Consider the following 15,243-nt stretch of genomic DNA (forward strand, 5'->3'; position numbering starts at 1 on the left):
GTCCAATTTTGTCAATAATTGATTGATATTTGATCAAAGCAGTTTGCTAACAAATATAACCAACTAAAGGAACAAAGATTATCCCACAGGTTAACAACTTCGCTCAGAACCCACAATACAACAATGACATTGAATATTCAGCCCAATAAATCCATACCAACATTTCTGCTTCACTCAAGCCTTTTCCCAGCCTTCCTTTTTTGCCAGTTTAATCTTCTATTCCATTATCTCTCAGGTGCTAATCTAATTTCCCCTTAAACGTGTCTACACTTTTCATTCCAAACACTTCCTGTGGTCATGGGTTCTACGTTCCCACTACTCTTTGGGGCGGTACGGTAGCACAGTGGTTAGCACTGTGGCTTCACAGTTCCAGGGTCCCAGGTTCGATTCCCGGCTTGGGTCACTGTCTGTGCGGAGTCTGCACGTTCTCCCTGTGTCTGCGTGGGTTTCCTCTGGGTGCTCCGGTTTCCTCCCACAGTCCAAAGATGTGCAGGTTAGGTGGATTGACCATGCTAAATTGCTCTTAGTGTCCAAAATGGATAGGAGGGGTTACAGGGTTATGGGGATAGGGTGGAAGTGTGGGCTTAAGTGGGGTGGTTTTTCCAAGGGTTGGTGCAGATTCGATGGGCCAAATGGCCTCCTTCTGCATTGTAAATGTTATGTTCTATGTACAGAAGTTTCTTCTGAATTTCCTATTGGATTTTTTGGCGATTATCGTATATTGATGGCATTTGGTTATGCTCTTCCCCACAAGAGGGAATATTGTCTTTTTATCCATTCTATCAAAACCTTTCATCATTTTAAATCCCTCTGAGGTAACTCCTCAATCTTTCTTTCCTGATAATTATAACAGCATCCTTGTAATCTTCCCTGGCCCTTCTCCTGTTTATCAATATCCTTCCTCTGATTCACGTAACTTTACAGCGTGTTCCAATCTAGGTAGGGATCATTAACGTTTAAAGATAAATCATTTTCTCTTTTTAACAAATCAAACTATGCCACAGGATTTCATCTTTCTGAAACAAATAAAACTTTACTGAATATGAAAGAATTAAATAAAAAATAAATAAACTAACAACAATATAACTACGTACTTTATACACTCAGGTTTACTTCTTATTTTCCCCAAGAATTCTCTTAGAAGACATCAATCTTAAAATGATTTACTTTTGTAGCGATCACACATAACATAGAACATACAGTGCAGAAGGAGGCCATTTGGCCCATCGAGTCTGCACCGACCCACTTAAACCCTCACTTCCACCCTATCCCCGTAATCCAATAACCCTCCTAACCGTTTTTTGGTCACTAAGGGCAATTTATTATGGCCAATCCACCTAACCTGCACGTCTTTGGACTGTGGGAGGAAACCGGAGCACCCGGAGGAAACCCACACAGACACGGGAAGAAAGTGCAGACTCCGCACAGTGACCCAGCAGCGAATCGAACCTGGGACCCTGGCGCTGTGAAGCCACAGTGCTAATCACTTGTGCTACTGTGCTGCCCTTCAGTATGCCAAAGTCTTCTGGAGACTTCTCCTTAGCTCCAGCTATTCTCAGAGGCTAAAAGTGTCATTTACCATCTCTTGAGTGTGCATGCCTCGATCCTTTGTTCTGGTTACATTTCAGTACTACCAAGCTAATCTGTTGCTGTCGTCTTGGCACAAATCTCGGTGAAGACCACTGTAGATTCTTAAGTTTCAAATTAAACAATCTTCCAATGTCTGCAGCCTCACAATATTCAAGCTGAGATTATGCCTCCCCCATAGTGAATTATGAAGTTAGTTTTTATACTCTGCTTACAGTGCAGGTCTGTCTAACTGTCATTTATTTTGGCTATCTTCTCTCAGTAAACAGCAAACCAGAAAACTGATGGAAACTGCAACTGAATTGAAACCAAAGAACTTCCATAAACTCCATCAATTTCCATAATAACATTGCCTCCTCTGGGATGTTCTTAAGGTTAATTATCCCTGGTTTAGCATTTCGTCCTGGAACTGATGAAGTGTCACAGAATTACACAATTGTTTTGGCACAAAGAGGTCATCTGCCCCATTGTGTCTGCACTGGCTATCCAAATCAGCCCAATAATTCAGAATCATAGAAAAGCTACAGCACAAAAGGAGGCAATTTGGCCCACCTTGTCCATGCCAGACCAAGGACATTCAGGTGCCCTTTCTAGTCCATAGCCCTATAGCTTACAGCATTTATGGTGCACATCCAATACTTTATCGCCCTTTCCACCAATCCATCAATATCATCTTGGAGATTATAGCTATCCTCTACACTGTCCACCACTCGGCCAATCTTTGTGTTGTCTGGAAATTTCCCCCCACGTTCACATCCAAATTGTTAATATATAGCACAAACAGTAAGGGTCGCAACACTGAGCCCTGAACACCACTTGAAAAAACTTTCCATTTGCAAGAGCAGCCATTACCCTTTGTTTCCTGTTACTAAGCCAGATTTTTATCCAGTTTGCCACATTGCCCTGTATCCCATGGGCTTTCACTTTCTTGGTCAACCTGTCATGTGTGACTTTGTCAAAGACCTTGTTAAAAACCATGTACACCACATCCACTGCACTACCTTCATCAACCCTTCCAGTCACTTCTCAAAGAATTCAATCAAATTTGTGAGACAAGACCTTCTTTTAATAAATCCATGCTGACTATCCCTGACTAGTCCATGCCTATGTGACAGTTAATCCTATCTCTTTGTATCATTCCCCTCTGCCTTTTCCCAATACGCATGCAGATCGTTTCTATGCAAGTAATCTTTAATGCCCTCTTGAATGCCTTGATCGAACCTGCCTCCATCGCAATTCTAGGCAGTGCATTCCAGAATTGAACTATATTTTGTGATAATTGCTTTTGTACTCTGTGCCCCTATTAATGAAGCCCAGAATACTATAAGCTTTATTAACCACTCTCTCCACCTGTCCTGCCAACTTCAATGGTCTTTGCACATATACACGAGCGTCTCTCTGCTTCTGCAGCCCGTTAGAATTTCATTCCTTGTTTGACATCGTCTCAAAGAACAAAGAACAATACAGCACAGGAACAGGCTCTTTGGCCCACCAAGCCTGTACCGGTCATGATACCACCCTTGGCCAAAACCCTCAGCACTTCCTTGTGCCATATCCCTCTATACCTGTCCTATCCATGTGTTTGTCAAGATGCATTTTGAATGCTGTTAATGTATCTGCTTCTACAACCTTCCCTGGCAACGTGTTCTTGGCACTCACCACCCTCTGCGTAAAAGACCTGCCTCGCACATCTCCTCTAAACTTTGCCTCACAAACCTTAAACCTATGTCCCTTCGAGACCGACCTCATCACCCTGGGGAAGAGTGCCTGCCCATCCACTCCATGCCCCTCATATTCTTGTAGACCTCTATCAGGTCACTCGTCAACCTCCTTCTTTCTAATGAAAACAGTCAGTCTATTCAGCTTCTCCACATAGTTAACACCCTCCAGACCAGGCAACATCCTGGTAAACCTCCTCTGCACCCTCTCCAAAACCTCCACAGCCTTCGGGTAGTGTGGTGACCAGAATTGTGCGTAACATTCCAAATGCAGCCTTACCAAGGTTCTATACAATTGTAGCATGACTTGCCAGTTTTCATACTCGATGTCCCATCCAATGAAGGCAAGCAGTCCATATGCTTTCATGCCTACCTTGTCCACTTGTGTTGCCACCTTCAAAGATCAGTGGACCTGCACACCCAGATCTCTCTGATTCTCTTTTCCTAAGAGTTTTGCCATTTACAGGATATTTCTCCTCTGTGTTAGACCTACCAAAATGCATTATCTCACATTTGTCTGGATTAAACTCCATTTGCCATTTCTCTGCTCAAGTCTCCAATCTATTTATGTCCTGTTGTATCCTCTGATCATCCTCAACACCATCTGCCACTCCACCAACCTTGGTGTCATCCGCAAAATTAATAATCAGACCAGTTACATTTTCCTTCAAATCGTTTCTGTATACTACAAACAGCAAAGATCCCAACACAGATCCCTGTGGAACACTACTAGTCACAACTTTCCATTCAAAAAACACCCTTCTACTGCTACCCTTTGCCTTCTCAGAATATAAAAACATATAGTAAAAGTTCCTACAAATAAATAAAACAGCAAAGAGTGGCTAAGGTAAATATTGATCCTTTAGAGGATGAGAAGGGAGATTTAATAATGGAAGGTGAGGAAATGGCTCAGAAACTGAACAGGTTTTTTGTGTCAGTCTTCACAGTGGAAGACACAATGTGGGCCAACCCTTTCCCTGGCTACCCTCTTGCTTTTTATGTACGTATAAAAAGCCTTGGGGTTTTCCTTAACCCTATTTGCCAATGACTTTTCATGACCCCATTTAGCCCTCCTGACTCCTTGCTTAAGTTCCTTCCTACTTTCCTTATATTTCACACGGACTTCATCTATTCCCAACCCTCTCAAATGCCTTCTTTTTCTTTTTGTCGAGTCCTACAATATTTCGCGTTATCCAAGATTCCCAAATTTATCCTTCTTCCTCACAGGAACATGCCTGTCCTGAATTCCTTTCAACTGGCATTTGTACAGGACATACCTGTATGGCATGTTTCCACATTGTCGGGTAGATGCCAGTGTTGTAGATGTACTGGAACAGCTTGTCTAAAGGCACAGTTAGTTCGGGAGCATAAGTCTTTAGTACCATTGCTGGAATATTCTCATGGCCCAGCCTTTCAAATATCCAGTGCTTTCAACCGTTTCTTAATGTTATATGGCTGAATCAAATTAGCTGAAGACAGGCATCTGTGATGCTTGGGACCTCTGAAGGAAATAGAGATGAATTATCCACTTACCACTTTTGGTTGAAGATTGTCACTAATGTTTCAGCCTTGACTTTTGCTCTGATGTGCTGGCTCCCCATCATTGAGGGTGATGACCTCCGCCTCCAGTGAGTTGTCCACCACCATTCATAGCTGAATGTGGTAGGGCTGCAACCTACTGATCTGTTCAGTAGGTTGTGGGATCACCTATCTCTATCACATACTGCTTTTGGTGTTTGGCACTCCAGGTTGACACATTTTTAGGCATACCTGGTGCTGCTACTGGCGAGCTCAAGGTTGATCATCCGGTTTGATGAGGGGTATGCCAAGCCACAATTCTGCTGATGGCTGACAGCGTCTCATGGATGGCCAGGTTTGAATTGCTAGATCGGTTTGAAATGTATCCCATTTAGCACAGTGGTAGTGCCACACATGGAGATTCCACAATCTGAAGACTTTGTCTAAACAAGAACGGAGTGGTGGTCATTTTTACCAATACTGTCATAGACAGATGTATCTACGACTCACAGATTGGTGAGGACATGGTCAATTAGGTTTCCCTCATTGGTTCCCTCAGCACCTGCCACAGACCTCGCCTAGCAGCTAAAAGTCAATCACATTGCTCTGGGTCTGGAGTCGTATATCGACTAGCCCAGGTAAGGACAGCAGATTTCCTTTCTTAAAAGGACATTACTGAACCAGATAGATTTTTAGGACAATCGATAATGGCCAAAATGGTCACCATTACCGAGACAAACTTCTGAATTCCAGATTTATTACCTGAACTTAAATGCTACCAGCTGCTGTGAAGAGATTTGAACCCGTCTCTCTTCCCCTACCCCCAAAACATTAGCCTGGGCCACTGGATTACTTGTTCTGTAAAATTACCACAATGCCACCTCCTCCCCAATTGGCAGGTTGGTTCCCCATTGGATCAAAGTTGATCCACTGGTTTCCTGATAGTGATAGAAGGTATAATGTTGTTACAGCATTACAGCACCAGAGACCTTAATTCAATTCCAGCCCTGGGTGACTGTCTATGTGGAGTTTGCACATTCTCCCAGAGTCTGCATGGGTTTTTTCCAGATGCTCTAGTTTCTTCCCACAGTCCAAAGATGTGCAGGTTAGGTGGATTGGCCATGCTAAATTACTCCTTAATGTCCAAAAAAGGTGTAGGTTAGGTTATGTGGTAGGGTGTGGGAGCGAGCTTGGGAGGAGTATGCTTTCAGAAGGTGGTACAGACTTGATGGGCCAAATGGCCTCTTTCTGCACTGTAGGGATTCTATGATTCTTTGCAAGGAAAGATTCAGTGAGTGTGACTGCGGCACACAGCTGCTTGCCTTATGTGGGAATCCTCTTCCAATTTTGGCACAGAGCAGGGTTGATTAGGCAGGGTACATCTTAGTCATTTATGGTTGATAAATAAGACAGAGTGACATGCTAAACCTCTGACAGATTTCCTTCAATAAAGGTTATTTGTAAACTAGCTGGGACTTAGAAAAAAAGCTAGTTAACCATGAAACTAATTTCATATTTATTAATCAAATTCAAATTCCAGGCAACATGACAGAGATGGTGATGCTATGAAAGCAAGGTAACTGGAATGGGAGGTTGGGAGATGAAGGCAGGATTGAACTCGCCCAACTACAAAGTATCTTCTGCAGCAAAACACAATTGTAACATCAGCAGTTGTCCAAGAGTATATGTCACATTGAGTTTGTAATTAATCTTAAAATGTCTGACTGCAGATTGAATTCATCCTTCACAGATTGGCACAGAACTTGTGTCTACATCATGTTCTTAACAGTGGCACGTTGGAGATCACTGACAGAACGATGGCAGTGATTATCCCAAGAGGGGAAGTCACCGGCAACCATCAACATTCAGCTACTAAAAGATTTTCAAAGTATTTTATTTTGGATTTTTTTTCACATCATTAAACTGAGGTGCAAATATATTAACAAAAAGACTTTTTCTAAGACTGTACAAATATCTGAAATTAAAAAGGGATAAGCAACGAAAAAAATCCACTTAAGACACCAAGTTACAGTTTTAAATGAAAAATGAAATTAAAAAAATAGACTACATTTCACACACCCACGCGCGCACACACCCACGCGCACAGACATACATTGCATTTTCCATTCGTCAACACTTCTGCTGGTTTCACAAAGTGACAGCAGGCTCTTGGTATCAGTGCGAACTTAAAGGATGCCATCATTTAAGCAATCAGCATGTGCACTTTTCAGAGAGGCTGCTCTGCACTCGATGGTGAAGTAAAGACAGGGAGATGTAAAAGTACCTCCATTCACAGCGACTAACTGGCCAAAGCAACATAGTTTACAGTACAACCCAAGTGCGGCTTGAAAATTGCTGCCATCTCAACTGCTTGCAACTTATGCTGGCCAATCATTGAGGTAATACTCACCGCTGGACTTGTACCCCCAGTGATTTTAACAGGAACTCCTTTCAGGAGTAACAGGGGGTTTAAAAACAGCAGCACAATTATGAACTTGGTGACAGCGATGGTCAAGTCTTGCATGAGCAGAAGTAGCAGAGGGAGAGGGGAGTTGCGCAAGTTCACTTTCAAATCAGTAATAGCATTTACATTTAAAAACAAAGCCCCCTGTTTAACATGAATATTGCTGAGGCTGGAAATTAAAAGTTGATGCTGACAGGTTTCCTTGTGACCCAGTGATGGGTGCCTCCAGCCTACGTTCTTAACGTTGGCAAACTGCACCAGACAGACAATGCTCAAAGCAGAAATACAGATTTAATGTGAGGGAAAGGTCAGGGAGTAGCAGCTCTTGCTCTGAAACCATATTTTGGCTGAGATGACTTTTACAAGTTGAAGCTCTCATCACTTTCTGCTGCATGAAGCTGGGTGTCATCAGCATCAGTCATGCTGCTTTCCTGGGATTCATCTGTTCCAGCTGTAAGAACAAATCAGAATGAGTGCCCAGTAATCTGAATCAGTACTTCAGCAGTCTGATCAACTCCCACAACCAAAGGATTTTGGAAGTACCATCAGAACCATAAAAGGAACCACAAAGACCTGGTGACCACGTTTCATTGCTGGTACCGATATAGCTAAACACATAATTAAGGCCAGTTACCTATTGAAGATGTCAATTTACAAGGGAACAGATGACCATGCAGCCCCATGAACTTGTTCTGCAATTCAAACAAATTATACCTGTACGTCCCTGAATACCATTTAACTACTTTGACCCAGATCTCTTAATACCTTTTATCTAACACAAAATAATCAAAGTATTTAACATTTCAATTGAACTAGCAGAGTCTTTTTAGAGAAGGGAGCTCCAGATTTCCAAAGCCCTGTACATGAACAAAATATTTTCTAGAATGCAACCATTCTATGATTCAACACAGAATGCAGCCATTGGGCCAAAAACATTTGGACTGGTTCTCTGCTGGAGCAATTTAGTTCACCCCAACGGGCCCCCTCAACTAAACGTTCAGCATTGTTCAGCCCAATTTATTGGGGTAACTTCATTTTTCTGAAATTGCCCGATTTAGATTTGAAAACTTGGTCTGGGAGTATACCTCAACCTCAAATTCAATCATACCATGGGCACAATTGGAAGATGCTCATGCTCCCTTAATGTCAAATCGTTAACTAATTTTGGTTCATTAAATTTTGTAAAATCTATACCCTTAGAATGCTTTCCTTATCCATATTTATAGATCCATCCACAATGACATCACAACTGTTGGAGGTCTCGGTTCAAATGCTCCTAGATTTCAAGTTTTATTGCTGGTACCGATACAGCTAAACATAAAATGAAGGCCAGTTATTGATTGAAGATGTCAATTTACAAGGGAACAGATGACCATGCAGCCCCATGAACTTGTTTCTACTACTTCATCCCCTGGCTGAAATGCCTTTATGCTGCTGCAATTTTGTCCATTATCAATATTGTTTCCTCACCTCCCCTTTCCCAATTTTCCTGCTTTGTCCAAAGATCCTCTGGCCTGGATTATTTAGTTCCCAGTCTTGCCAGCTTGATGTCAAATCTCTGCAATGCTTACTGTATAAAGTACACAGTACAGAAACAAACCATACAACCTGTCTCTGTCTGCAGTTATGCTCAAGACAAGCTTCCTCCAGCCGGGATAGGTTTAACTTGTGCAGTGCCTCCCATTCCCAGGCCACCTGGATTCCCAGATACCGAAAGCTCTTTCCTACCCTTGTAAGTGGCAGTTCTCCCTGCCTCTTCTCCTGTCATCTTGCCTGGATCGCGAACATCTCGCTTTTAAAATTTGCAATAACTTATTGAGCTATGTGCATTTTTGTGCAGAAACCTCATCTGGGTAACTGTCCCCAACCTTTCTTATAATCTGGTTGGTCTTTTTTGGCTGAATGTGTGCATTTTAGCCCTTTTATTATAGACCAGCTAATATCCCCATCTAAGGACAAGGTACAGCTGTGCAGTTCTGGAGTTTCATTGGATTTGAATGCAACAGGGAACCAGGCAGTTAACTGGATGGGAATAAATTAGGAAAATATTCATGTAGCAGTGAAACCATAATAAGTCCCACTTAGGCCACACTAGAATAGTGTTCAATTCTGGTCGCCACACTACTAGAGTTATGTGAGGCTTTGGAGAGGGTACAGAAGAGGTTTACCAGGATGTTGCCTGGTATGAAAGTTATTAGCTAAGAGGAGACATTGGACAAATTTGGTTGGTTCTCACTGGAACGATGGAGGTTGAGGGCAACCTGATAAAACTCTACAAAACTATGAGGGGCATGGACAGAGTGGATAGTCAGAAGCTTTTTCCCAGGGTGGCAGACTCAAATACTAGGGGACATAGGTTTAAGGTGTGAGGGGCAAAGTTTAGAGGAGATGTGTGAGTAGCTTTTTTTTTTTAACACAAGAGGGTAGTGGGTGCCTGGAACTCGCTGCTGGAGGAGGTGGTGGAAGCAGGTACAATAGTGACGTATTGACAAATACATGAATAGGATGAGAATAGAGGACACGGACCCCGGAAGTGTAGAAGGGGGAGGCAGTGGCATAGCCGCTGGACTAGTATTCCAGAGACCCAGAGTAATGGTCTGGGGACCCAGGTTCAAATCCCACCAGGTCAGATGGTGAAAACTGAATTCAATAAAAATTTGGAATTAAAAGCCCCCTTGTTGGGCAATCTAGAACGAGAGGCCATAGGTTTAGGTTGTGAGGTGGCAGGTTTAGAACTGAGAAGAGGAGGAACTATTTCTCGCAGAAGGTGGTGAATTTGTGGAACTCACTGCCCCATAGTGCTGTGGGATCCGAGTCATTAAAAGGGTTCAAGAAGGAGATAGGTATATTTCGGATTTAAAAAGCGGGTTAAAAGGGCAGCACGGTGGTGCAGTGGTTAGCACTGCTGCCGCATGGCACCGATGACCCAGGTTCGATCCACGCCCCGGGTCACTGTCCACTGAGCATGCACATACTCCCCGTGTCTGTGTGGGTCTCACCCCCTGCAACCCAAAAATGTGCAGGAAAGGTGGATTGGGCTTGCTAAATTGCCTCTTAATTGGAAAAATGAATTGGGTGCACTAAATTCATTTTTTTTTTTTTTTAAAAGCGGGTTAAAGGGATATGGGGAACAAGTAGGGAGGTGGATTTGAGACCAGAAAGAGATCAGCCATGATCTGATTGGATGGCGGAGCAGGCTCGAAGGGCTGAATCGCCTACTTCTGCTCCTAATTCCAGCGCTCCCATGTTCCAGCTTCACCAGATCCCCTTCACATTAGCCAAGCAGAAAGCATTCCCGTAATGTTGAGAATACACCAATACCAACCTGTATCATACTGGTACCCCTCACTAAGCTGTCCATCATTTGTCACAGGCTCCTCATCATCTGGTAAGTAGCGTTTGTCAATCGCCTCTTTGATCTGGTTGTTGGCTCCCTTTGGATCAAGATCCATGGCCCAGGAGAAGTTCATCAAAGCCAGGTGTGTCTGCCCTAACTTCTTGTAAACCTAAGGGCAAGAAAGTCTAAATGTTGGCAAACTGTGATAAGACAATGGGTTTCTGAACACACAAATTGTGAACAGTGAATTAAATCAGAAAAAAAGTTGGTGTAGGACATTCAGCCAAATACTCCTGTAGGGAGTAATACACTGGTGTTATTGCACATTGGTCAACCTCAATTAAGTGTTAATCATAAACAGCACAGTCGAATGAAAACGCGCATTTAGATTTTTTTATCCCACCCTCCCCACAGGATAATGATGTCACTGCAAGGCCAGCGTTCCTTGTCTGTCCCTAATGAAACTTTAGAAAGAATGGGGCTTGGCCATTTCAGAGGGCAGTTAAGAGTTAACCACAGTGCGATGAGCCTGAAGTAGGCCAGGACAAATTTCACAGAAACGTTGACTGATAGAAATGAGGCTATGACAGGTGAGGACCTTGAGAGGATTGTTATCACTAAGGAGGTAGTGATGGGCAAGCTAATGGGGCTAAAGGTAGACAAGTCTCCTGGCCCTGATGGAATGCATCCCAGAGTGCTAAAAGAGATGGCTAGGGAAATTGCAAATGCACGAGTGATAATTTACCAAAATTCACTAGACCCTGGGGTGGTCCCGACGGATTGGAAATTAGTAAACGTGACGCCACTGTTTAAAAAAAGAGATAGGCAGAAAGCGGGTAATTATAGGCCAGTGAGCTTAACCTCGGTAGTAGGGAAGATGCTGGCATCTCTCATCAAGGAAGAAATAGCGAGGCATCTGGATGGAAATTGTCCCATTGGGCAGACGCAGCATGGGTTCATAAAGGGCAGGTCGTGCCTAACTAATTTAGTGGAATTTTTTGAGGACATTACCAGAGCGGTAGATAACGGAGCCAACGGATGTGGTATATCTGGATTTCCAGAAAGCCTCTGACAAGGTGCCACTGCATAAGATAAAGATGCATGGCATTAAGGGTAAAGTAGTAGCATAGATAGAGGATTGGTTAATTAATAGAAAGCAAAGAGTGGGGATTAATGGGTGTTTCTCTGGTTGGCAATCAGTAGCTAGTGGTGTCCCTCAGGGATCAGTGTTGGGCCCATAATTGTTTACAATTTACATAGATGATTTGGAGTTGGGGACCAAGGGCAATGTGTCCAAGTTTGCAGACGACACTAAGATGAGTGGTAAAGCAAAAAGTGCAGAGGATACCGGAAGTCTGCAGAGGGATTTGGATAGATTAAGTGAATGGGCTGGGGTCTGGCAGATGGAATACAATGTTGACAAATGTGAGGTTATCCATTTTGGTAGGAATAACAGCAAAAGGGATAATTATTTAAATGATAAAATATTAAAACATGCTGCTGTGCAGAGATCTGGGTGCGCTCGTGCATGAATCGCAAAAAGTTGGTTTACAGGTGCAACAGGTGATTAAGAAGGCGAACGGACTTTTGTCCTTCATTGCTAGAGGGATGGAGTTTAAGACTAGGGAAGTTATACTGCAATTGTATAAGGTGTTAGTGAGGCCACACCTGGAGTATGGTGTTCAGTTTTGGTTTCCTTATCTGAGAACGGACGTACTGGCACTGGAGGGTGTGCAGAGGAGATTCACTAGGTTAATGCCAGAGCTGAAGGGGTTGGATTACGAGGAGAGGTTGAGCAGACTAGGACTGTACTCGTTGGAATTTAGAAGGATGAGGGGTGGGGGGGGGGGGGGGGGGGGGGTGGGGGGGGGGGGGGAATCTTATAGAAACATATAAAATTATGAAGGGAATAGATAGGATAGATGCGAGGAGATTGTTTCCACTGGCGGGTGAAAATAGAACTAGGGGGCATAGTCCCAAAATAAGGGGAAGTAGATTTAGGACTGAGTTTAGGAGGAACTTCTTCACCCAAAGGGTTGTGATTCTATGGAATTCCTTGCCCAGTGAAGCAGTTGAGGCTCCTTCATTAAATGTTTTTACGATAAAGATAGATAGTTTTTTGAAGAATAAAGGGATTAAGGGTTATGGTGTTCGGCCGGAAAGTGGAGCCGAGTCCACAAAAGACCAGCCATGATCTCATTGAATAGCGGAGCAGGCTCGAGGGGCCATATGGCTTACTCCTGCTCCTAGTTCTTATGTTACAGCACAGAAGAGACCATTCAGCGTGTTGTGGCTGTGCTGGCTCTCCAAACGAACAATTCACCATCAGTCCTCTGTAGCCCTACTTTCCAGATAGTCCAATTACCTCTACAATGTCTCAATTGAACCTGCCGACACCACACACACAGGAAGTGCATTCCAATTGTTGCGTGAAAACGTTTTTGCCAATTACCTTAAATTGGTGCCCTCTTGTTTTCAATTCTTCTACTAGTAGAACAGCTTTTCCCTGTGTACTCTGTCCAGACCCCTCATGGTTTGAATAGTACTATCAAATCTCCTCTCAACTGAAATTCCTCATCATGGAGCCATTCTCAATTTTTTTCTGCACGCTCTCCAATGCCTTCACATCGTTCCTCACATGTGGCGCCCAGAACTGCAAATAACTCTCCAGTTGAGGCTGAATCAACATTCTATAAAAGTTTAACATAACCACCTCATTTTTATACTCTATGCCCCAATTAATAAAGTCAAGGGAAGAACTTTATCAGCAGTGTGTCAATTCCCCACCACAACCGGAAATGTGCTCTTCTGCATGTTCCATTTCCCATAAGTGTCAGCAGGGTGCACAGAACACCATACGATTTTGGAGCAGAATTAGGCCATTCGACCCATCGATCCTGCTCTGCCATTTGAACATGGCTGAAATGTCCTAATCCCAATTCTCCTACCTTCTCCCCATAATACCTGATCTCCTTATTAATCAAGAACACCAGTGCTTGAGGTGTTGTTACCTACAGGGCTACAGGCCAAGAGCAGGAAGGTGGAATTAGACAGAATATTTCTTTCTTGGAACACAAGAACTTGGAACAGGAGTAGGCAATTTAGCCTCTCGAGCCTGCTCCAACGTTCAATACGATCATGGCTGATCTCATCATGACCTAAACTCCACCATCCTGCCCCTCCTCCATAACCCTTCAACCCATTACTAATTTAAAATCTGTAACTCCTTAAATTTACTCATTGTGCCAGCATCCACTGCATTCAAAGTGTAGCGAATTCCAGACTCACGACCCTTTGGGAGGAGTAGTTTGTCCTCATGTTTTAAATTTGCTACCCCTTATCCTGAGCCTATGACCTGTCTAGAATGCCACACAAGAGGAAGCATCCATTCCACGTCAAATTTATTCAGAACTTTAATTAAGTTCTATACCTCAATTTGATCTCCCCTCATTCTTATAATCGAGAAAGAGAGAGAGAGAGAGAGAGAGAGAGAGAGAGTGAGTGAGTAGAGGTCTAAACTCCTAAACTGTTCATTCTTGCTTTGTAAGACAAACCCCTCATATTTCTGGAATCAATCTCGTGAACCTCCTCTGAACTGCCTCCAATGCCACTACATCTTTCCTCAAATAAAGGGGCCAAAACAGTGCCCAATACTCCAGGTGCGGTCTCACCAATGCCTTGTACAGACGCATACATTTCTGTAGTGGAGTAAACTTAGCAGTGGTTAAACTTGTTTTAACTGCAGATGGGCTAGAAAAGAGCCACCTGGCAAACAGGGAGGAACTGCATCATGACCAAATCCTTCCTGCCCAACTCCATTGCCACAAATGTAAGATGTATTGAGAGCACAAAGGTGGCATGGATGTATTTTTAAATTTAAATTTCACTTGTAAATATTTCACAACCTAAATGCACTGACCCACCTCAGTTAAAGGGTCAGTTACGAGGAGACACAAGGGGTTCAAGGTGAGGGGCTGGAGGTTTTGAGGGGATTCGAGGAAAACGGTCTGCAATGCACTGCATTAATGCTTACAAGGGAGTTAGGGACATTTGCTTTATTGTGAAGAAACAAAGTTGTATTTTTTTATTCACACTTTCATGTTCGTTTCCAGTATTGTACTCATCACTGTGGTGCATGGTTGAACTTGCAAGCTCAGCTGGCCCACCTATCTATGCATTGTAAAGGAAATTTGCCCAGTTCATTTGCAGTGGTGATAATTCACAGAATAATAGTGCAGAAGAGGCCCTTCAGCCCATCGAATCTGCATTGACGCATGAAAGACACCTGACCTACCTACCTAATCCCATTTGCCAGCACTTGGTCCATAACCTTGAATTTTATGAATTGCCAAATACTCATCCAGATACTTTTTAAAGGATGCGAGGCAACCCACCCCTACCACCCTCCCAGGCAGTGCATTCCAGACCGTCACCACCCTCTGGATAAAAATGGTATTCCTCAAATCCCCCCATAACCTCCAAGCCCTCACCTTGAACATGTGTCCCCTCGTAACTGATCCTTCAAGTGATGGGAATGGCTGCTCCTTATCCACCCTGTCCATGCCCTCATAACCTTGTACACCTCAATCAGGTCGCCCCTCAGTCTTCTCTGCTCCAGC

The 15,243-nt window shown here is 43.4% G+C and overlaps 1 protein-coding gene across 3 annotated transcripts in view; it reads right to left on the reverse strand.

Moving 5' to 3' along the window:
- Window positions 1-6,327: 6,327 nt before the first annotated feature.
- Window positions 6,328-15,243, reverse strand: part of cdc27 (cell division cycle 27) — a 241,920-nt gene continuing 233,004 nt past the window's right edge. For all 3 annotated transcript variants that reach the window (XM_072486884.1, XM_072486887.1, XM_072486886.1), the window contains 2 exons: window positions 10,613-10,793; window positions 6,328-7,738 (listed from right to left, as the gene is read on the reverse strand). In XM_072486884.1, the coding sequence (XP_072342985.1) occupies window positions 7,647-7,738; window positions 10,613-10,793 (273 nt within the window). In that variant the 3' untranslated portion in view covers window positions 6,328-7,646. The remainder of the gene's footprint in view (window positions 7,739-10,612; window positions 10,794-15,243) is intronic.

The sequence above is a fragment of the Scyliorhinus torazame genome, chromosome 21 (assembly GCF_047496885.1).
Source record: "Scyliorhinus torazame isolate Kashiwa2021f chromosome 21, sScyTor2.1, whole genome shotgun sequence".
Lineage (NCBI taxonomy): Eukaryota > Metazoa > Chordata > Chondrichthyes > Carcharhiniformes > Scyliorhinidae > Scyliorhinus > Scyliorhinus torazame.